At 33.7% G+C, this 23,106-nt stretch overlaps 1 protein-coding gene across 2 annotated transcripts in view; it reads right to left on the reverse strand.

Annotated features, from left to right (window-relative positions):
- Window positions 1-23,106, reverse strand: part of R3HDM1 (R3H domain containing 1) — an 87,767-nt gene that overhangs the window by 22,204 nt on the left and 42,457 nt on the right. Inside the window, exons 16-20 of one of the 2 annotated variants that reach the window (XM_044669903.1) lie at window positions 22,548-22,649; window positions 20,110-20,376; window positions 18,687-18,810; window positions 4,996-5,153; window positions 345-496 (exon numbers count right to left, since the gene is read on the reverse strand). In XM_044669903.1, coding sequence (XP_044525838.1) covers window positions 345-496; window positions 4,996-5,153; window positions 18,687-18,810; window positions 20,110-20,376; window positions 22,548-22,649 — 803 coding nt within the window. The remainder of the gene's footprint in view (window positions 1-344; window positions 497-4,995; window positions 5,154-18,686; window positions 18,811-20,109; window positions 20,377-22,547; window positions 22,650-23,106) is intronic. The other variant, XM_044669904.1, reaches the window with a different exon arrangement.

Consider the following 23,106-nt stretch of genomic DNA (forward strand, 5'->3'; position numbering starts at 1 on the left):
AATAAATGGAAAAACACAAAATAGGTTTTTAATTCTTTATAAGAACAGTTCCTAATCTAATGCATGATTGCTATTTTTTATATATTAGGCTTGCAAAAGAAGCTTCCTCTTTTCCCAGATAAATTTAAAATAGAACTTGATGAAGTCCCTGACAGTCTCCTTTCAGAGCAATTGTTGGCATATATTGTTTTTCTAATTCTATGTAAAAAGAGTGAGCAATCACTGATTGCTCTTGAATCTTGATCTTGACCAAGAAATCAACTGGCTTGATAAGACTAGAGACTCTAGCTGATACTGAAGAGGCAATAAATAGGAAGCTAAAAAACCCGGATCCTGTTATTTACCTTAAATTGTTTTGTTGACCAGGTGGGATGACACTATAGTATACTGGCATTCCTGTGGTGGGCATAGGTCCTTGATTAGATTGATTAGATATTATAACAGGCTGTTGATAAGTCTGCTGAGGCATTCCCTGGGAACCTTGAGGCAGTGAAACCTAAAGTTGGTGGAAAAAAGAAAAAGTCCTCACTTTAGAGAAAGAAAGAAAGAAAAAGAGAAAGAAAGAAAAAACAATTTCTTCTTACAAACCTTGTTCTGTAACTTCCCACTTTCAAATATCTGTGAAAGAGGTCTTTTGTTACACCACCAACAAGGAATTTATTCTTTAACTTATTTGGTTCTTTTTTCCCTTAAGAATTCAAATAAACAGGGGCAGCTCAGTGGATTGAGAGCCAGGCCTAGAGACGGGAGGTCCTAGGTTCAAATCTGGCCTCACACACTTCCCAGCTGTGTGACCTTGGGCAAGTCACTTGACCCCCATTGCCTACCCTTACCACTCTTCCACCAAGGAACTAATACACAGAAGTTAAGGGTTTAAAAATATATATATATATATATAAAAAGAATTCAAATAAACTATAGTAATAAAAAAATACTCATCTAAAATCCTAAATCACTCAACTAAACACAACAAAACAAAAAAACTATCTAGAGGAAATAAACATCCAATTTGAGATATTGGAATAGGGTCAGGATGACAATACAGGTACCATACCTTTTGTATTTTCATTATTAAATTCAAGTTTAGAAAGAAAGAAAATTCTTCAACAAAAAATTGGATGTGCCAAGTTCATTAATAATGGGATTTGAGCTGTATTTACCTTCCAATAGGAAATATATTCATTTAGAAAAAATTAATTAAAATTTCATTAGCTCCATTTACTTGTTGGCCATTTTCTTTAATGGCATGTTAAAATGTAAACCTCTCAAAAATAATATGTATAATTTATATTTTTAAATTCTTAGAGGTCAAAGGCTCTGCCTTACTTTTTCTTTGACTTCCTTGTAGCACTGAGCGGAGTCATAACATACAGTAATTAATCAAAAAGGATTTACTAAAGTTAATAGATGAAGATGGATTATTTGCTAATATGCACTAAAAAGTTGTATTCTTAAGTTATTTTTGCAAATGGTAGCTAATGTTATTAAGGCCTCTCTAAGCATGAGCCTATGTTCAAAAGTATTATCAATTTAATAATTCAATCCTGTCATCTAGTCTTTTTCATATAACATGTTTGTTTCTTTCTCTCTCTTTCTTTCTTTCTTTCTTTCTTTCTTTCTTTCTTTCTTTCTTTCTTTCTTTAAAACCCTTAACTTCTGTGTATTGGCTCCTAGGTGGAAGAATGGGTGGGCAATGGGGGTCAAGTGACTTGCCCAGGGTCACACAGCTGGGAAGTGTCTAAGGCCAGATTTGAACCTAGGACCTCCCATCTCTAGGGCTGATTCTCAATCCACTGAGCTACCCAACTGCCCCCCATATAACATGTTTCTGCAATAGAACTAAGATATTCCAAATGCATGAGAATTTTAAAATTACGTCACCATTAGACAAATTATCCAAAATAAAATTATTGGGCTGATTTTTCTAACTCTACATAATGTAACATAATCTAATCTTTTTTTTTACATTTAATAATATTTATTTTTTAGAAAAGTTAACATGGTTACATGGTTCATGCTCTTACTTTCCCCTCCCTCCCATAGCCGATGCGCATTTCCACTGGTTTTAATATGTGCCATCGATCAAGACCTATTTCCAAATTGTTGATAGTTGCTTTGGTGTGGTAGTTTCGAGTCTACATCCCCAATCATGTCCGCCTCAACCCATGTGTTCAAGCAGTTGTTTTTCTTCTGTGTTTCTACTCCTGCAGTTCTTCCTCTGAAGGTGGGTAGCGTTCTTTACCATAAGTCCCTCAGAGCTGTCCTGTGTCATTGCATTGCTGCTGGTACAGAAGTCCATTACATTCTATTTTACTACAGTGTATTGCTCTCTGTGTACAATGTTCTTCTGGCTCTGCTCCTTTCACTCTGCATCAGTTCCTGGAGGTCTTTCCAGTTCACATGGAATTCCTCCAGTTTATTATTCCTTTGAGCACAATAGTATTCCATCCCCAGCATGTACCAAAATTTGTTCAGCCATTCCCCAAAAGAAGGGCATACCCTCATTTTCCAGTTTTTTGCCACCACAAAAAGCGTGGCTATAAATATTTTCGTACAAGTCTGTTTATCAATGATCTCTTTAGGGTACAAACCCAACAATGGTATGGCTGGATCAAAGGGCAGGCATTCTTTTATAGCCCTTTGAGCATAGTTCCAAATTGCCTTCCAGAATGGTTGGATCAGTTCACAACTCCACCAGCAATGCATTAATGTCCTAATTTTGCCACATCCCCTCCAACATTCATTACTCTCCCCTTCTTTCATTTTAGCCAATCTGCTAGGTGTGGGGTGATATCTCAAGAGTTTTTCTGATTTCATTTCTCTAATTATTAGAAGACTTTCTCATGTGCTTATTGATACTTTTGATTTCTTTATTTGAAAATTGCCTATTTATGTCCTTGTGCCCATTTATCAATTGGGGAATGGCTTGATTTTTTTATGCAATTGATTTAACTCCGTGTATATTTGATAATCTAATCTTTTAAGAACTAACATAATTTAATATATTTAGGTGCGCTTTTGATTGCATCAGATTTAATATTTATGAGAAGATGATCTAAGCTAAATGAAAAGATAGCTAAATGGTTCATACTATTAGAATAAATTTGTATTCAAAAGTAAAGTAAAAACAATCTACTAAGAAAGACAGTTCACTATAGTTGAGAATGGAATACAATCTACTAAGGGAAAGAAATAAAAAAAATCCGTTCTCATATACTGGTACTTTGTATTAATTTTATTGATGCAAAAGTATTTCAATTTCATATAATCCAAATTACCTAGATTATTGTTTGTAATTGTTTCTATCTCTTGCTTTAGAATTCACCCCCTAGCCACAACTGTGAAAGGTACCTGACAGGGTATCTTCCTAATTTTTAATGATATGACATTTAATGATTTAAAAAAATTATCAAAAATTCATTTCCCTCTCTCCTCCCATTTTGCCATCCATTGGAAAAAACTAAAACCAAAACCTTGTTACATCTATGAATAGTCAAATAAACATATTCTCACATTGGGCATGTCTAAAAAATGTCTCTACCCTGAGTCTTGTCCCCTCTCTGTCAGGAGGTAGGTAGCATGATACACAGGTTACATTATTCATTTTGAATTTATTGTCATATATAGTATAAAATGTTGGTCTAAATCCAATTTCTACCAGATTTATCTGTAGTTTTTCCAGTAATTTTTAATGAATAAAAAGTTCTTTCCTAGGTAACAAATTTTTGGATTTATCACACAGCAGTTTTTGGAATTCAATTATTTCTGATTCTTCCTTGCCAAGTATGTCCCAACTGCTCTACTTTTCTATTTTTTTAAAGTAGCAAATAGTTAGGAAGTGCTATTTCTTTTTTCTTTTTAATTTTACCTCCATTATTTTCACTGATATTGAACTTGTGATTCTCCAAGTAAGTTTTATTATTCCAAATGTGAAGCACATTAGAGATGAGAAAACTGAGATCAAAAAGGTTCATGATTTACTTAAGGTAATACCTAATAAGATGAAAAATCAGGATTTGAATCCAGATCTTTTAACACCAGGATTTGGTGCTCTTTCCACAGTATCATGCTTTAGTTATACATGTAAAAAATAAAATTCAATAGTATAAAATAGGGGAAGTGTGGCTAGATAGATAATTCATCTGAAAAGAAAAAAAAAGGCTGGGAATTCTAGTGGACTACAATACAGGATCAATACAAAACCACAGTATAATATGGCAGCCAAAAAAGTTGATGTGAAATTATGTTAAAGAAGTGAGAATCCTCTTATACTTTGATTAGACCACAAATGGAAGACTAACTAGTTCTGAATGACATTGATAAGTTGAATATCTGTTGGGGGATGTTAAGCTTGGAGAAGGGAGGAAAACTTAGGGAAGATATGATCTCCAACTTTAAGAATCTAAAATTCCATGATGTGGAAGGTGGATTAGACTTATTCAGCATGGCTCTAGAAAAAAGACCTAAAAGCAAGAGGCTTGTTGGAAGGGAAAAAGATCAGGCTAGGAGCGAGCCCTCTTGTAAGGTGGGGTGTAGAGAAAACTTTTTTTAGGTGCAAGTTTATCTTTTTGCCCTTCAGACTCTTTTCATGTGATGAAATTATAGAATTCTCTGGCACTGTTATTCCTAAATCCTACCTCCTCTTTCCCTTTCAGACATTTTAAGGACTTTAGTAAAAGTCTGAAACATTAAGAAATCTGCTTATACATGTAGTTCACTAAACTGACCAACAGGAGAAAAAAACAAATACCTGCCAATGAAAGTCTAGTTATAGTATCTTCTAAATCTTAACAATAGAAATGGAAGGACATAATGAAATGATGGCTTCTGCAGACAAATTTCATTATTAGTTCTCAAAACAAAACAAAAAAACAATCAACCAACCAAAAAACAAAGACTGTAAAACTTCTGTGGCTAAAAAGACTTTTCCTTTTGTCCAAAGAAGTCCCTTAACTTCTTATCCAAAAGCAAAACTAACTAAAACAAGTAACATACCTGATAAGATGGCACTGAAGGATAGGGGACAATCACACCTTGAATTTGATTTCCAATATTGTTTTGTTGGCCACTGACTAGATTTTGATTTTGGGATGGTTGAACTGCAACTATCCCTTGGTAGTTTTGCTGTTGCTGGCTGGGCATAACCTGGTAACCTGTAACAATATGAGGGATTAAATACTGCTTTAAATTTAAATTAATTACATTTAACATTACATTATCTATGTCAAATATGTTGTCATAGAAATAAAAGCATTTCATTAATAGTTTATTAGGTCATGGCTTTTTCTTAAACTCTCTTGTCTAAACCTCAGCAATTTAAAAATTCTACTGTTCAACAAAACCTCGTAAAAAGTTAAAACTTTGGATTTGAAACATTTTGTAATTTTCACCAAGATAAGTTAGTGACTAAACCTACAGATCTCTACCGTCAGAAACTGGGACTAATTCAGTTGTATAGAAAGATAGTTGTAGACTTCACACAGGATCACTGGCACACACACTATGGACTGCTGATTATAACAGTATTAAATGTCATGGTGTTTAATCTTTGATTAAAGGTCAACTGAAATAGCATAGAAAAGAAATATTCTTGATTGTTGGAGGGTTGTTTCTGGGAGGAAAGGCTGAACTAAGCCTTGAGAAGATGTAGATCTTCTGAAAGTTTAAAAGAAAGTGAACAAATGCTTTAAGTTCTATTTCTAACTTTGAGGAAAATCCATGTTCTCTACACTATGCTTTTTAAAAAAAATTATTACAAACGAAAAGAGAAGCTTTTGAATCTGGTCATATACTATCTAATTATTTTTCAGGGTGTTTTCTCTGCTGCTAATGTGAAAGGTCAGTCTAAAACAAACCCCAATTGAGAGAGACGGAAATAGAGGTGCAGACACTCATTAGGTAAGTTGTCCCAAATTACAAATTACAAAATTACAAAGAAAATATTATGTTTAAAATCTTCTGCAAAAGATGAATCCAGAATAGTAATACCTAATGTGGTTCCAACTCTGAAGGCAAGCTTGCATTAACATGTTACCATTTAACTATACTGTCAGTTCAAGGGTTTTTGTTTTCCTTCTAGTTGGTAAGATGAAGAATCACAAAGATTCTGTATTTCAGATGTTGGAACTATGAGATTACAACATCACTGTGTTAGATAGGAAACTTACCATCATTCAATTATGTGGCTCAATGATTACATAATTAAATTTAGCACTCTTGAAGTTTAAGCTATTGGAGTAGAGAAAAGGGTAGGGGAAAAGCAGTCCTAAGAACCAAATAACACAGGTATTAAAAGTTATAGTGGAAAAGATAAATTGAAACACAGTGAACTGAATTATAATGAGATTTTATATAATGAAGGTATTTCCATAACAGGGTTTTGTTGAAATGATTTCTTTGCTCTTATGTATAATAATCTATGTGAAGGACTAAATCCTATGATCCTACAAAACTGATTATATATTGTTCAGTGAATTTCTTCCCCCTTTGAGTTCACTATATAAATTAAATCTAGAGGCAAAGAAAAGAAGCGAGTTTTTTCTATTTTTTTTTTTTTTTGGTTCCACGATTCTTTCAAATTCCCTTTATACTACTCTGTATATACCCCAAATACACCAATACATTGTCATACACAAAGATCTAGGAGAATGAAGAAAGAAATGGTGATGGAAAGGGATGGAGATAAAGGAATGTAAATCACTTCCTCTTTCCCCAGGTTACAAATGACTTTTACATGACTAACATCAGACAAAGAGAGCCTGGGTTCAGCCTTCTGAAGACCAGGAAAGTTAATTCAAAGAAATGGTACACATCACAGTCATATTCCACTGAAGTAAAAATGAAACAAATAACACACTGGGGATGCCTTATGGAATTCCCTGTAAAAAGATTTAATTTCCTTGACAACAGATTTAAATCATTGCTTTCCTCCTTCAGGTGTTTAAAGAAAGTACTTTATCTTATTTCATTAAGTATTTTATTTACATTTTATTTACAGTTGTTTGAGAATTAAGGCTAATTCAAATAATAATTCATAAAGGCAAAGTATGCCTTGAATTCCTTGCTGCATTATGATGCTCTCTTCTCTTACTGTTTTGAACAGTTATTTAAATATTGTAGTTTTATTTAATTTTTCATGTTTTCTTTCCTAATTTTCTAAACTTGATTGTAAACTTCCTAAAGGCAGACATAATATATATTTTTTTTACCTTTCACAGCAATTCACATATTTATTATCTCATACATTTTATCCATATTTAATACAGGGCTGTGAATATAACATGAAGGAAACTCCAATGCCATTTTGGTATTCTTTAAACCAAATCTAATTACAATTAAATACATGAAGGCATCTTTTGAGCTTAAATCACACTGTCTACAGCACACACAAAACATAATACAGTTGGATTTGAAATTGTGAAAAAGAAATAGGAGTTCTTTTAATACTTCAGCCTAAGTGTTGAGACTATTTTTTGCACTTCATGGTTTCCTCTGTGGTTGTCATGTTAGGTAGATGATAAAATATTATAGGGGCCATATATGTGTGAAGCATAGCATAAAGGTCTCGAGAGTTAAAAAATGATTTTAAATATGCTTATTTATTCACTACAAAAGGATAATAGTTGGCCCTGGTAATGTAGCAAGAACAAGAAATTTGAGATGGACAACCCAAGAACTTTTAATACCAACAATATGACCTAAGACTTCAAGGAAGGCTTTCTACCTCATTGATTTTTTAATGACAAGATTACATTCATACGAGACTGTAATATGAGAATGGGCCTGTATCATTTAAGCAGTGCTACTTAGTATTTTTATGAGTCATTAACTTGGAAATCTGGTGAAACTTATGGACCCTGTTGCCTGAAGAATGTTTCATTGCTTAAATTCATAAATGAAGGGGGGGGGTGGTTATGCTAAATTTCATTCTCAGGTTAGTGAAAACTAAGATGTAATACCCACCTCCCCAGTCTAAGTTCATGGACATCTTGGAATCAGCATATGAATATTTTAGTACAATGGAAACATGGCCACTCATGATGATGTCATTAGGACTAATTCAAGCTACTCAATATTTGTTAGGCACCTTTTCTGATCATGAAGAGCTATGCTATGGCAGGAAGGAGAAGGGAGACTGACTCTCATGAAGGAAAGTAAATAAATGTACTTTGATGACTATTAAGACAAAAACAATAGTCACATGAATTCAAGAGGTGGTGGTGGGGGATGTTTTCTAAAAAGAAGATCATTCATTATTGATTGAATGAAAGGAAGGTTTCATGGGGGAGGTATATGGAGTGTGCTTTAAAGGATGGGCAAAACTAGCAGAGTAAGGGAAGAAAAGACCTTAGTCTTGGTTTTTAAGTGCAGCCATAAAGGGAAGGCCTTGAATTCTAGTTCAGAGAGGAAGCCATTTAGTAGGGGTTTTTTGATAGAGGATTATTAATAAGAAGCACTTTCTTGAAGAAGCTTTCCCTGACACCCATCACGATGCATGCTGTTTAAAAAAAATTTTTTTTAAATGATCATTTATGTATACTGTTTTTGTGGGAAGTTATTCCTTCCCTTCCCTTCATCATTATTGTGCTTAGTCCCCCAATCATGTATATACTTGACTAATACATTTAGCCAACTGGTAGAGGAGGATCAGCTCCATAAGGGCAAAGACTATCTTTTATTTTGTGTATTCCCAATGCCATTGTACATTAGTACAATGTCTTGTCTAAAGTAGGTGCTTAATAAATGTTTGTTGGAATGGATCGGATGTACTGTACTATAGCCTATATCTTTTTTTCCTACTTTAAATGTTTTGTTTCATGTATGCATAATATATAAAGTTAAGGAATCTTTTAAAATCCACCCATACTGACTAGTGTACTGCTATGGAAAAAGCTCAATAATTTTATTTTTAAACAAACTATGACTATGTATTGCATTTTTGGGGAATAAGACATGATTTCTTCATAGCTCTATAGATTGTTCCTATACATCAAAAGGTATTTTCTTACTTTTACTCCACAACTGTCCAACAAAGGATCCAGTTAGGCCCTGAATCCTCTGGGGTTGGCTCTAAAATCTTATTCTAGTTTAAATAGTAAGTATGGCTAACACATGACATACCATTTTATAAAATATCATTTGTAGCTCTGTAGACTGTCCTTGGGCATCAAAGGGTTGTATTGCAAATAGTGAAGTTCACCACTTTTGACTTTGATACACATGGATCCGTTTATGTGCAGGTTTCATTTCTTAGTGTTTTTTTTTTTTTTTAGATAGCCAGTTACATATGTTCAAGTTATGCTTTTCTTTATAGTTGACACAATCTCTCAACAGAAATCCAATTTCATATAGTTCCATAATTGTCTCTTTGTATTGGGTTCATTTAAGGGGTTACTTATCTTAGTAGTGATTCCATGATTATGAAGTACTAAAGTAATATGATCAAAAATGGCATTTATAGGCATTTCATAATTTAAAACCCACTTCCTTCCAAACAACTGTAAGAGTAAATATGAGGAAAATTTAAACTACTATGCTCACTGTCACACGACAGGTACATTAGAAGTTCTTACACAGCATGCTGGACTGGTGCTAGACTCTGAGAGAGAAGTAATAAGTCACATGCTCATTGTCTTCCTTATAGAGCAAGCAGAGCCTGCATCTTTTGAATTTTACTTGACATAGAAGACAAGAGTGCTCTATAGTTGCCATTATTTTTAATTAACCTACAAAGTAAAGGTTCTTTGCTATGAGTTATAGTTTATAGAAGTGATAAAGAAATGCTTAACTTAAAAAAGGGTCAGCACCTGGTTTGCAAGTCTAAGAATTTTAGTGCAGCCTATTGTAACAGAAGAGAACTGTGGCTTTTCCCATATAACCAATGGTAAGTGGAACAGTAAAATTTGCTTTGTGAATCACTAAGATTGTTATTATTAAGTTAGTAGCTAGAATTATGGTTCCTGCTAGAAAGAAGGCACTTGCCATACCTACCAGTAATATTTATATAAACAAAATGTTTTAAATCAATTGTTTATTTTCAACATTGAAATACTCATTAACGAGCTAAGTAAGGTAGCCTTGGTTTCAAGTAAACTTTACACAAATCATGAAGCTAAAGAAATGATTTAAGGAAGGGCAGTGATTAGTTTCACAGTATTCTAAGATGTGAAGAAAGTAATTTTCAGGGTACACAGTAAAGTACACCAAATGTTACATGTTGACATCTATTATATAAATATTATATTATTGTTAAAGTTTTTCAGATGACCAATCACTTTAAAGCATCTATAGGTAGGTGATCCTTCCACTGAGGCATACTATGACCCATCCATGTCTGTTCATCCTCTCCTATGTGGAATATATAATATAAAGGAACATGAGGGTTAGCCATGGATTCTTACTCCTTTTTGCTCTAGGACCAAGCCCACATTTCTTTCATAGCGTTTTTTAAACTATGTCTATGTAATTTTTCCTTTTCAATGTTGTAGGCTGCTCAGACATAGCATGTATCTTCCCAATGCCCTTTAAATGAACATCAACTATAATTCTTCTAAGAATGTAGTATTCCAAAGACACGCAGCCATACAACATCACTGGAAAAATACTAGTGTTAAAAAGAGAGGTTTTTGATATAGGGAAGTTAGGATTATTAAAAGTAGTGTGCAGTTCTCCAGATGGAAATATAGCTCATCTTCCCTTTTCGGTGTAACTTTAGAATTAGTCTAATTGTATTAATAGATGGACTCTAAACTGAAAATTGGGCCGGTTAAATGGAGCAGTGGATAGAGTACTGTGTTTGGAATTGGACAAACTCATCCTCCTGAGTTCATATTTGTCCTCAGACATGCACTAGCTGTGTGACGCTGGGCAAGTTGCTTAAACCTATTTGCCTCAGTTCTTCATTATAATGAACTGGAGAATGAAATGGCAAACTACTCCAATATCTTTTTCATGTAGAGTTGGACATAACTGAAACATTCAACAACAATAAATACTGCAGATTTTTCTTCCATGTGTGTTCTATTTTCCATTAGAATGTGTGCTACTTGACAATAGGAACTCTTAGCAGAGTGCTTTGTATAGAATAAGCACTTAACAAATGATTTTCATTCATCTATTTATTTAATTTCTTCCCCTAGGGGGACGAGGGAATGGTAGGGTCTAACTCTTCTGAAGGACTATAGATCTTTGCAACTTACAAGGTTTAAAGAAAATCACGAAGTATCATCCAGTAAACAGCAGCATCTGGAAAGTCTTACCATTTCTAAGGGATTCTTCTTCAACTTGGTTCTACGCTGGACCTAATTGACAGTAGGAGCAATCACTTTTAAGAAGTATACATTTCCCTATTTCATGCTTGTATGATATAAATAATTAAAGAGTCAAACTAAATTATTGATGTTATATTTTTTCAAGATTTTGACATATGCATGGGATTATAACTTGCTTTAGGAGAGCCTAAAACAATTAAGTGCTCTACCAAATCAAATGTTTAAATTTTGTTTAGATAAAAAATAGGCATATAAGTTGGGATGTTACTGATAACCTCAAAGTCACTTTTTTGGGGTAATAATAAGGTCTAAGCCTTTACTCATTTCTTTGTTATCTTTTCTTCTTTTGTATACCTTAAGAACTGATCTCTCAATTTCAGTGTGTTGTACAGCTTCAGTGTGCACTTGGTCTAATGCAGTTTCCCATCCATTTTCTTTAGTGCTTAAAGAAACTTTCTCCAGCAGCACATCTAGAAATGTAATGTTAGAGTCCAAATGTGGCAGCTCCGCCATCCTTGATGGGGAAAAGAATTTGTTAAAGAAATCTTTACAGATCTTTTCCTTTTTTTTCCTCAAGGGAGACTATTTTTGTCTCCTTCTTATGGGACAGGTCAAACTGAGCAAGCATAGGACATAATGAGAACCAAATAACATAAAAAAATTAAACCAATTATATCTTAACATAGGGAATGACTAATGATGTAAGAGTTATTCCTATAATCAGATATCTGTGGACAGCCAGAGTACTGATTTGAAGGAGAGACACTTAAAATTAACAAAACTAGAAGAAAAAAAATCAAGAAAACGAGATGATGGGCACTTAAAACAACATTTTGACCATTTTAAATAAAAGGAAAATGGTGGTATCAGATACTTGATACTCATATTAATAAAAACTGTAAAGAAGATGTTTTGGCATATGTTAGAAGGAGATCAAATACAGAAAGGCCTTGCCACAATATATTTAGAATAGCACTTTTTAACAGTAAGTATAGAAACAAGATGCCTAATCACTGTGCAACAAATCCTGGTATGGCACATGAATATAACGGAATATTTCAATGCTCAAATGACTAAGGAAATGATTTAAATAAGCATGAGAAGACTAAAATGCTGCCATGTGAAGTAATCAGAAACAGGAAAACAATGATCATGACAAAAATATAAATGACAAAGCCCCCAAAACTGAATTCTAGGTTACCTATCTGAGGTATGAAATTGAGGCTCTTTCCTTTCATTGCAGAGGTGGGGAACTATGGTGGTAGAACATTAAAATACACCATGGATTCTTAACTTGGAGTCCATAAACTTGTTAGTTAACATATATGTATAATGGGTTTTCCTTTGTAATTCTGCATTTAAAAATATTCCTCTGAAAAGGGGTCCATAGGCTTTAGTATTCTGCCAAAGTGATCTATGACCCAAAGGTGCTTAAGAACTCTGGCATTTATTGTCAAACTTCGTTGCTGTGTGGTTTATTTTCGCTGGATTGCTTTCCCTCACCCTGGAACCTTTTTTAAGTTTGTTACAAGGGACAGCTTGCTAGGTAGGTGACTATATATATACACACACACACACACACACATATATGTATGTATGCATATATACATATATATTTGAAAGTGAAGATGACATAAAAACAAAAGAGATCAATAATTCTTTTTAAATTATGGGAGATGGGAGGAAAATAACAGCATTACCTCAAATAAATGAAGCAGTACTAAAAAAAAATTTTAAGAAAGGCTTGTCAGAGACCCAATTAAGCAGTCAGCTAACTATTCAAACAAAGGGAAAAGGAGAGTAAAGTCCATGTAGCTGTAAAAGTACAGAGGGAAGGAAGATCCATTGTCAGGGGAGAAATTCTCATGATCCTAGAAAGAGTGAAAAGGATAAAAAATAAGAAACATGGCACAAAGTTTCAGAGTAGGAAAAATTTTCAAGGCTTAAAAGTCTCTAAAAACATGCCTCAACCCTAGTCATTTCTCTTTTAATTCTTTCTTTCTCAGATGTCTTCAAATAAATATTTGGGGCTGATTTTTGAGTGAGATAGGCCGAGGTTTATGCTGCTAGCCAAATGGAAAATAGGATCCCTTAACAGAAGTCTGCTTACAGCCAGTATAGCTGGAAAGAATTTATTCAGGAGAATAAAGCCAGGGTAGTCTAACCAAGACAAAGCAAAATCAGGCAGGCTTTCTGTGAGATGTCATCAATATTGATATTATTTAACTGTCATTTTCTTTTGTTAAAAGACTACATTGGTGAAATATTATCCTACTTCTCCTAGTACTTTCACAGACTAGCACAATCAATTCTACAAAGCTGAAAGATCTGGGACAATAGGAATTGATGGCTGAGATGCTTCCCTGGAGGACTCCAAAGAATATGCTATTTTTAGCTCTATTTCACCTCAACAGAGGAGAAAACAGTAAAGTAATGCAATACTCAGCAGAAAAGGATTTAATTGTTTTTTAAAAGATTTAATCTGAAATAGCTCCTATCATAACAGAGCATATACTTAATAATTTTAACAGGCAATAATTTAAAAGACACACACACACCCACACACACAAGTATTAGTCAAGAAAAGTCCTAAACATGAAATTATGGATTCACTAGTCAATAATTGACTTATACAGAAGTATAATAATAGCAAGGTTAAATGAAAGGCAAAATATTTTACTATCTTTAGGACCTTTTATTTAGGGTAATGTATTTCACAATAAGGGAGTGTTCTAGACAGCTGCTAAGAGGTGTCAATGATATACATACCTTTCATGGGTCCATGGACTAGAGAGATTTATTTCTAAATTTTTATTTTAGATTTAAAGTTGCCTTAATTATTATAAGGCAGGTAGATAAACTTAACTAATATGAGACCACTGGGATTGTTTTGAAGGGCAGAATGCCCATGCTGTCATTAACTTTGTTACTTTTCTTTCATTCTTCCATAATAAAAATATCAAAGTGGAGGTTATCTCACAAGCCATCAGGCAAATGTCAGATTACTTCACAGAATAGTCCAGATGGCTTGGGAATTCTTCCAACTACTTTTGCTTGAGATATCAGGTAAAAGACACTTACTAGAAGAAAGAAAAGGGATACAAGGAGAGCTAGAATTATTTAATGTAAAGCCCATATATGTGCTAGCTGGAAAATAGGTATATAATGGACATATATTGAATGAATAATCCAGACAATGAAAAACAGGCAGTGACCAAAAGTTGTCTGAAAGTTACCCTGAAAATCAGATGATGCACCCTGGGCATGGAGTGCCTCCCCTAAAAAAAAAAAAAAAAAAAAAAAAAAAAAAATCAAGAATTTGGATCAATTCTTCTGTCTTTACTCTTTATTCCTCTAGCTCTTTCAGATTAAAGTCTTATATATAAGACTCAACATGCAATAGCTTTTATCAGAAAAGAAGTTACAATCATTAATATTAAGTTATAAAAAAGATACTACATGGTCAAAACCAGAAGCTCTTTTCATTATCCCACAGGGGGAGGGAGTACTTTTAGCTCTTGAAGCCAGTCTGGAAACAAAAAGGCACAATTGCATCTTGGAGGAACCAAATTACAGCAACACATTAAAAGTGTATGAGGCTGATCTGGTGTGCTATACTGGAGGGCAATTTGCCTGAAGAGAATTCTATAGTTAGGAAAGAGCTGATATTTTCTAGCGAGTATGGCATAAGACATAAACCTTCTTAGGTCAGCTACAAACCAAACTGAATCAGTCTTGAATTGCCTTCTAAACCTTCCTTGGAAGAGAAATCAAAGTGATAACTTTCAGGGATTTTAAGAAGAAAATTAAATCAGTGGTAATTAAAATTCAAACCATTGTTTTTGGGCTATGTTAAGAGTTTGATTAAAAGACAGTACATGTTAGGAAAATAGCAGAACATGTTAATATTGTAATACAGCATTTAAAAAGCAATGAAACCTGAGTAAAAAGAAGCCAGGAAGCAGCTGAAAAAGAGACCGGTTCACTGTGAGAAATGTAAACCTCTCAGACAGTGCTACGGCCCCGAATCCAACAGCTCACAAAATAAGGCCAATTATTCGATAATATTAAAGAAACATGGTTAAATGACAAATTCTTTAAAAAATAAGGGTAAAACCAGCTATTTAAAAAGACATCCATGGGATTGCGCACCTAAAAACTGATACTGTAATTATTTCATGGGGAGAGTTTTTTATAGATCTATATTCTGTATATCAAATGAGAGTTAACTTAGTTATTACAAAGGGAAGATATCACCTTATAAATTAGCAGGTAACCATACTTATGGAAATGGCTCTACATAAAAAAAAAACTGTTTATTACAATGATGTTAATCTGTACTTTTATTTATGCCCAAATGTGCTATATCTCAACTACTGAATCAAGAAATGTTACTTGCTAGTCCCAATAGATATACTACAGATCTTACACCTTACTTTGAATGGCCTTAATGTGAAATCTTATAATAACAGAAAAAACCCCAGCACATTCATTGCCAATATTAAGCTGATGTTAATCTCTCTTCTATCTCCATAATAGCCTTGGGAAGTCTACCATCACAGAAATAAATATTTATAGGCTTAGCTGAAACACATGGAGAAATCTGTCATATACTGAAGGGCTTCTCCTGCATTTCAGGGGTATGGAACACCAAAATGAGAAAATAGTTAGCATTGTGTATTACAACTGGTCATATGCAAAAGAGCCAGAGAACAGATTTTATTTTTCAGGACTAAAATTCTTGATCATATGCTTTAAAATGCCCCTTATGTCATCTATATCTGTGTGATCAAAACAAATTCCATATCTGTTAATGTCTTCAATATTTTGTCTACTAACTTAAGCCACTTTGAACCTTTTTTTACGTAACCAATTTCCTTCATAGCAACTTGCTTGCCTCCTAGAGATGGAAAAAGTGCCATTATATGTGTTGATAACTAGGTGACTGACAATGAGAAAAAAAAGGTAGTGATGATTGTACCAAGCTACTTACCATCTTAATCAGACTGTGATGGTGCAGTGTTGAAAAAATCATGTTTTAATAAGTTAAAAATAAACATGGAATATCAAATTTACATGTGAAAATGGAAATTTTTTAAATATGATAATTCTTACAAACTACAAAATTTGCAATAGAAAATTTCTTGTTCCTTCTCTAGAACACTGACTTTTCTAAAAAGGCTCACATACCCTCTCACCCACTCACACACCCACTCTCTCTTTCTCTTTTAAGCTGTGCTTGAAAAATGACTGCTGATTAATCCAACTAATTCAACTCCTCCAACCAAAACAGATGTCATGCCTATATGTCATACAGAAGGATAAAAAATTAATATTGTCTGAAGGAAAACTGCCCATTAAAATTGGGAGGTGGGAACAAGCTTCTTTTTTGATTAACAAGAACAAAATATCAGAATGTACTCTTTATTAAGGATTTTTGAAGATGGTTTATCCTTCCTAGTCAAAATTAAAAAAACTTTTATCTCCAAATAAAGTACCTCTTCTTTAAAAGAAAGACTGATAAGGAATCTAATTTTGGGAAAATCCTTTGACATAGATTATACAAGTTAAGTGAATTGCCCACAATCATGAAGTTAATGTGTATTAAGAACCAGGACTTATACTTAAGTTTTCTCTGACTCCAAGGCTGGCTATTCATCCACTATGGAGAGAAGAGAACTTTTGTCTGGCTATTATAGTAACTTCTTGGGTTAAAAAAAAAAAGTAATCAAAAAAGTAAACTATCTATAGATTATTTGGCACTAACTCGCTTCCACCTTTGGATAAAATTTCTACAGCAATACAAAAGCACCAGAAGAGCATACACAAAGTAAAAATTATTAAATTTCAAGAATAATACATTAGAATTCAAGGGGTTCCAAATCATAAGTGAGAGGTGAATGACTATTAATTAGGCCATCTGAACTGAGTGATTAAAAATTGTACCTAGATCACCTGGTTATTACAGAACAGGTGAAGGGCCAGGCAAGTCTAGGGGTGAGCAATATTAATCAATAAGACACTATCAGAGATTTCCATTTATCCAACTAGCATCATGTAGAGAGATTTTATAGAGCATTTTCTGATTTTTAATTAGTAAAATAACTTGACTCTTTCCTTCTGTCTTAAATTAATACCAAGTATAGGTTCCAAGGCAGAAGAGCAATAGTAAGAGCACACAAAGGTAGTAAGTGTCAGAGGTCAGATTTGAACCCAGGAAGCTCTAATCTCTAGGTCTGGCTTTCTATCCACCGAGCCACTCTGCTGACCCTTACAGTAGCTTTTTTTTTTTTAAGAACCCTTACCTTCCATCTTAGAGTCAATACTGTGTTTTGGTTCTAAGGCAGAAGAGTGGTAAGGGTAGGAAATGGGGGTCAAGTGACTTGTCCAGGGTCACACAGCTGGGAAGTGCCTAAGGCCAGATTTGAATCTAGGACTGGTTCTTAGTCCACTGAGCTACCCAGCTGCCCCCTTACAGTAACTTTTAAAAGTCCCACATTAAACTCAAGAGCAATCAGTTCAGCCTTTGTTTCTTGTTTGACTGGAGCGAAACACCATGATATCAATTGGTGGTTAAGCTCAACCCCTCAAGTCCCACAGGTATTTAGAATGCTATTTTCTCCACCACTTTGAAGCAAATAACAGTAGGGTGTTACAAAGCCCTTAAAGAAGCTGACTGAAATTTCTCATTAAGACATTAGAGGAATAGCTCTATGAGACGCTATGTTATTGCTATACATCTTAATGAAAGGGAAACGAGGTGGGTTGGGAATTTATATATCACAAATATAAAAGTTCTTAACTTTATTTGCAAGTGCAATTGTTTCCATCCATTACCTAATGAAAAGGTGAAGAAAAGGTTAAGAGTTTTCATTTATGCTTTGTATATTTAATAGAAAAATGTACATTAGTGGTCTCATAGCAAAAGATCACTAAGTTATAACATAAAATGTAAAAAAGTTACCATGAAGCCACGTACAAAAGAAAGATATGATTTTTTTTAACCAGGGTTGGGTCTTTCCAAAGGTGGTCCTACTAGGGAGCAGCTCCATAAGGCATACATACCCTGCAATGTGAGCTATCACTATTTCTATCTCAATTGTTATAAAAATTCTGACCTTGTCAGGCCATTCTGCTAGCTTACAAAGAGGAACTCCACTGTGCTGGCAGTGAGTATTATGCCATGCTGCTTCCTGGAACCTTTAAGATTCTGAGACCTGTATCAAACACTGCCAATGGCTTGATTGGGAGGATGCTGCATTCTTCCCCACTGTCAATTGGGCTAGTTTAAATAGAGAAATGTACTTTACTTCTGAGTTACTATTTGAATTAAGATTTTTGTTTTGGTGGCTGAAATAAATAAAGATGAGAAAAGCTGTAATAATTGCTAAGATTTATGAAATTAATGTCACTGACCTGTCTGCTGAGCAGGCTGTGGCAGTGCCTGATTTGGCTGTGTGTTATAATGGACGGAAGCAACTGGGCGATACTGATGTTGACTGGAGGGATACTGCCCTGGAGCACAGTAACATGCTGGCATCTATGAGCAGAAACATTTAGAAAAGTTACACATTTTAATCAAAACCATTTTCCTTTAATAATGAATACTTTGAAGGCACTCAGTATGAGAGACAATATGGAAAGAAAAACAATTTCTTATATTTGAATAAGTACCAGAGAAACAATTCTCCAAACTTAAAAAAAATGTTTTTATGTCTTACCACTCCTTTTTTTGCCTTTCTCATACATAACTAAAAGCCAAAAATCAAGTTAAATGATTTTATTTCTTGTTCAGAACAATTCAAACCATTTCTGGACTTCCCTGGGGCAAATCTAATCTAACTCTTCAGTATATATATGAACACATACACATACATGCTTGTATGTGAATATTATAATAATTTAAAAACTTTATTTTTCACCAATTACATGTGAAAACATATTTAGACAATGAAGAAGGCAGTCCCAGGGTTCCCTTCTAGGACTTATATTCTTTATGACGAAATTTTAGTCAAAAGGGCTCCTGGTCAAGAAAAGACTTCATAGGACATTTGTAGACTAGATTCATCTGTATGCAAAGTCCTATGATAACGAATGAACGAGCATCTATTAAGTGCTAATGACAAGCACTATAGATACAAACAGAAAAAAAAAAATCTCTCCTCTCAAAGAACTCATACACTGAGGAAGGCAACACATTAAAGAGAATACATCTCACGGTAGACAGGAAGGCTTAAGGATTCAATGGCTTAAGTAGATGGCAAGCCCCAGGGGTTATGCCTAATAGCCATAAAACCAGTGTTTAAATTCCCCTTGATAGTGTGATCTATAAGGAAGGGAAAAATATACACTAAATCTTTTCTTAATCATAGTAATTTTGAAGTTAAATAAGTTGAAATTGTTCTTAAATAGTTTGAATCAACAAATTTAATCAAATCTTTTAAGAAATAGACATGTATAGGAGATTATAAAGTAACAAACCTGGAATCAATCTCTTTCCCATTTTTTTTATATGCATCACAAAATTACATGACAAAAAGTGATGGATATTTTATGTATATGTGTAATGAGAATGAAGAATTGATTCCTGATTGTTTCATTATATCAATATCTAAATAACAAAAAGATTGAAATGTAATCAACCAGGAACAATTTAACATTTATGTGTCAGGGGCCACTTTTAGCACTCTGGAGAAGCTTACGGACCCCTTCAGAATGTTTATAAATGTATAAAATCTAATGCATAGTATTACAAAGGAAACCAATTATATTGAAATGTTGAGTAAACTATTATTCATTTTCTGCAAGATGTTCAGTTAGATGGAAAATAAGCATGTACCTGAGGCGTGGGTTGCTGTACATATGCCTGTTGTTGGAGCATCTGCTGGTTTACAGGATGACCAGAGGCAGAATAGCCAGTAGGGATTTGTTGGCTAGGTGGGAGGGGTGGTGCTGGTGGAGGGGCTGGTGCCATAATATATCCAGATTGCTGTGATGGCTGAAGGACAACAGTAGACTGGAACATAGTGGTATGAGGGTCAGAAGCATCAGCAGATGGCTGGCGGACAAGACTCATATGGCTAAACTGGGATCCAAGGTTGTCCTGCTATAGAGGAAAAGATGAGAATCCATTAAAGTAATCCTATTCCTACTGATGATATTAAGAAATTCTAAATACATTTTTTAAGGGATTGGATTGTTACATGAACATTTTGTAACAAATAAAGCATGCTCCCATTCAGTGATTATGTATAAGTGTAACAGTGGAAAAATAAAAGGAAAAATCTAAGGTAGAATCAAAATAATTGAGTAGTTGTGCCTATTTTTAAAAAGTGTTTAGAATAAAATGGAAATAAAAACAAATGCAGAAAACAAGTCTTTAATATTTGAAATTAAAGAAAACATTTTCAACTATAGAACTAAAAGAAGCCCTACCAGTAAAACAAATGATTATGATACTGATTTGCAATTTAAATTACAATGACATGTAGAACAAGGATTCTAAAGGCCCAGGGAGGGAATATAAACCCTTGACTAGGCATGAATGATTTTTTTTTAACCCAAAATTGATGGGCACAATTTTGTCTTTATTCGCCTACTGCAATACCTTGAATGCCAAAATAAAAAGAAAGCTTCATAAAGTTTTAGCTATAATTTTCTCGATCATTTGTAATGTTCTTTCTGTAGTTAAATAAGTTATAACATTATAGTATTGATGTATAACACTATAGTAAGTTTAAAACTATGGACAAAGTCCTTACCATTAATAACTTTCAAGATAAACAAAAAGTTTGATATTTCTATATTTTGTGTGAATAGAGAGCACTTGGTGCTTAAGTTACATATCATCTAACAAGTGTTTTACTGAATGACTGATTTAAAGATCAGAACACAGTCAAACTTGTTGCCTTGGAAAACACAGAACTGAAATACACAAATGGGGTTGCATTCAGCTAATGCAGAATGTTGCAATAAATATATTTCTAGTATAAAAGACAACTTTGAAAATAAGTTGACACTAAAAAGATGGCTTAAAAATCAGTAAGCTGAAATAATCAAAAGGTAAAAATCATGAACTATATTTGGGATGAATGTAGGATTGGCAAGGGAAAGTCTATATTTAACAATTGAATAGGTTTGATTGTGGGAAATGAATTATACCAGTGCACTGTTGGTGAAGCTGTGAATTGGTCCAGCCATTTCTGGAAAGCAATTTGGAACTATGTTAATGTCATTGCTTAAAACATTTTTGGAATGCTTCCTATGATTATTACCAATTTTCCGAGTTTTTAACATATTCTGTGTAAAAGCCTCAAATCTTGAGAGTGGATCTGATTAAAAAATTAAATAAACTTAAAAACAAGTGTAATAAAATAAGTTGAGTAATATCTGCTGTGGTGAAAAAGTGTAAACATTAAATTTGTTATATAGTTTTTAGACTGACTCTCAAGAGTTTTATAATGAGTTTTAAAAACACTTTGAACAAGGATACCATTTTATAGAATAACTAGATAGGCAAATATATGATGATTCAAAAAATAAATCAGTCCCTAAAACAATCAGCAATATCTTGTACATTTAAGTAGTATCTGTATCTATGGCTTAACTCGGGCTGATACTTCTCAGAACAATGTCCTACAGAAACATAATCTATAGTTACTCTAGTTCCTACTAATTCTACAAAAGAGGGTGCTGGAAATAACAAAATCCAAAACCAAAAAAAAAAATTCATAATCTCAATTGCAACACAATTATTATTGCTCTGATTGGGAACAAAATTTAACACCTGAGGGGGCAGTTGGGTAGCTCAGTGGATTGAGAGTCAGGCCTAGAGACGGGAGGTCCTAGGTTCAAATCTGGCCTCAGACACTTCCCAGCTGTGTGACCCTGGGCAAGTCACTTGACCCCCATTGCCTACCCTTACCACTCTTCTGCCTTGGAGCCAATACACAGTATTGACTCAAAGATGGAAGGTAAGGGTTTAAAAACTAACACCTGAGAGGAAGTAATTTGAAAAGTATTATTTTATGATGCTGAAAAAAAATCTGGATTGAAAGTAATCAGTGACAAAGTGATTAATTACTGTATTTTAAATATTTAAATTTTGGTCTATAAAGGATATGGGTACTTCTAAAATTCACATATGTATCCTTTAATCTAAAAAGGATGAAGGCACCTTTGTTTTATGCTAATTAACAGAAAAAAAAAACATACATTGGCGTTCATCACACATTCATCCACAAAAAGAATGCAGGAGGTGAGTAGAAGATATAATACCACAGTATATTGCTGGGTAGGTGAGACTGGCAGGAGCGGGGATGGGTAAGGGACTGTAGAGTACTGAACAGGCTGTGAAGAAGACTGCAGAGGCCGAGTAGGCTGAAGAAGTAACAGGTTTACAACAAGTGTTAATGTCAGAGAGAAATAAGTGCATAAAATGGAAAGTTACAGTCTCTTTAACACTAATTTATAATAATCACAAATTTTCAAATCACTACAAACATAATATAGAAGGCAAAATACAATACTAAATGAAGAAATGCTACCTATATAAAATTTCAGGGAATAATGTATGGCGGCTTCCCTAAAGTCTTCATATTTATTATAAAACTAGAATATTTTATCAAAATAAAAGCATTTCCAAGACAGTTCATTTTATTTAATAATCAAATGTTTAACTGAAATAGATAATTTAGTTACTTTAATGTCTATTTTCTTAAATATCATTTTTGTTTTCAGACATTAGGAGAAAAATTATTTATTCTTAATCCTTGCCCTGTGAAAGGGAGTTTCTAATATATAATTTAAAATTCTGACTAAAAAATTGGTGAATTTT

This window comes from Gracilinanus agilis, chromosome 3 (genome assembly GCF_016433145.1).
Source record: "Gracilinanus agilis isolate LMUSP501 chromosome 3, AgileGrace, whole genome shotgun sequence".
NCBI classification, from domain to species: domain Eukaryota; kingdom Metazoa; phylum Chordata; class Mammalia; order Didelphimorphia; family Didelphidae; genus Gracilinanus; species Gracilinanus agilis.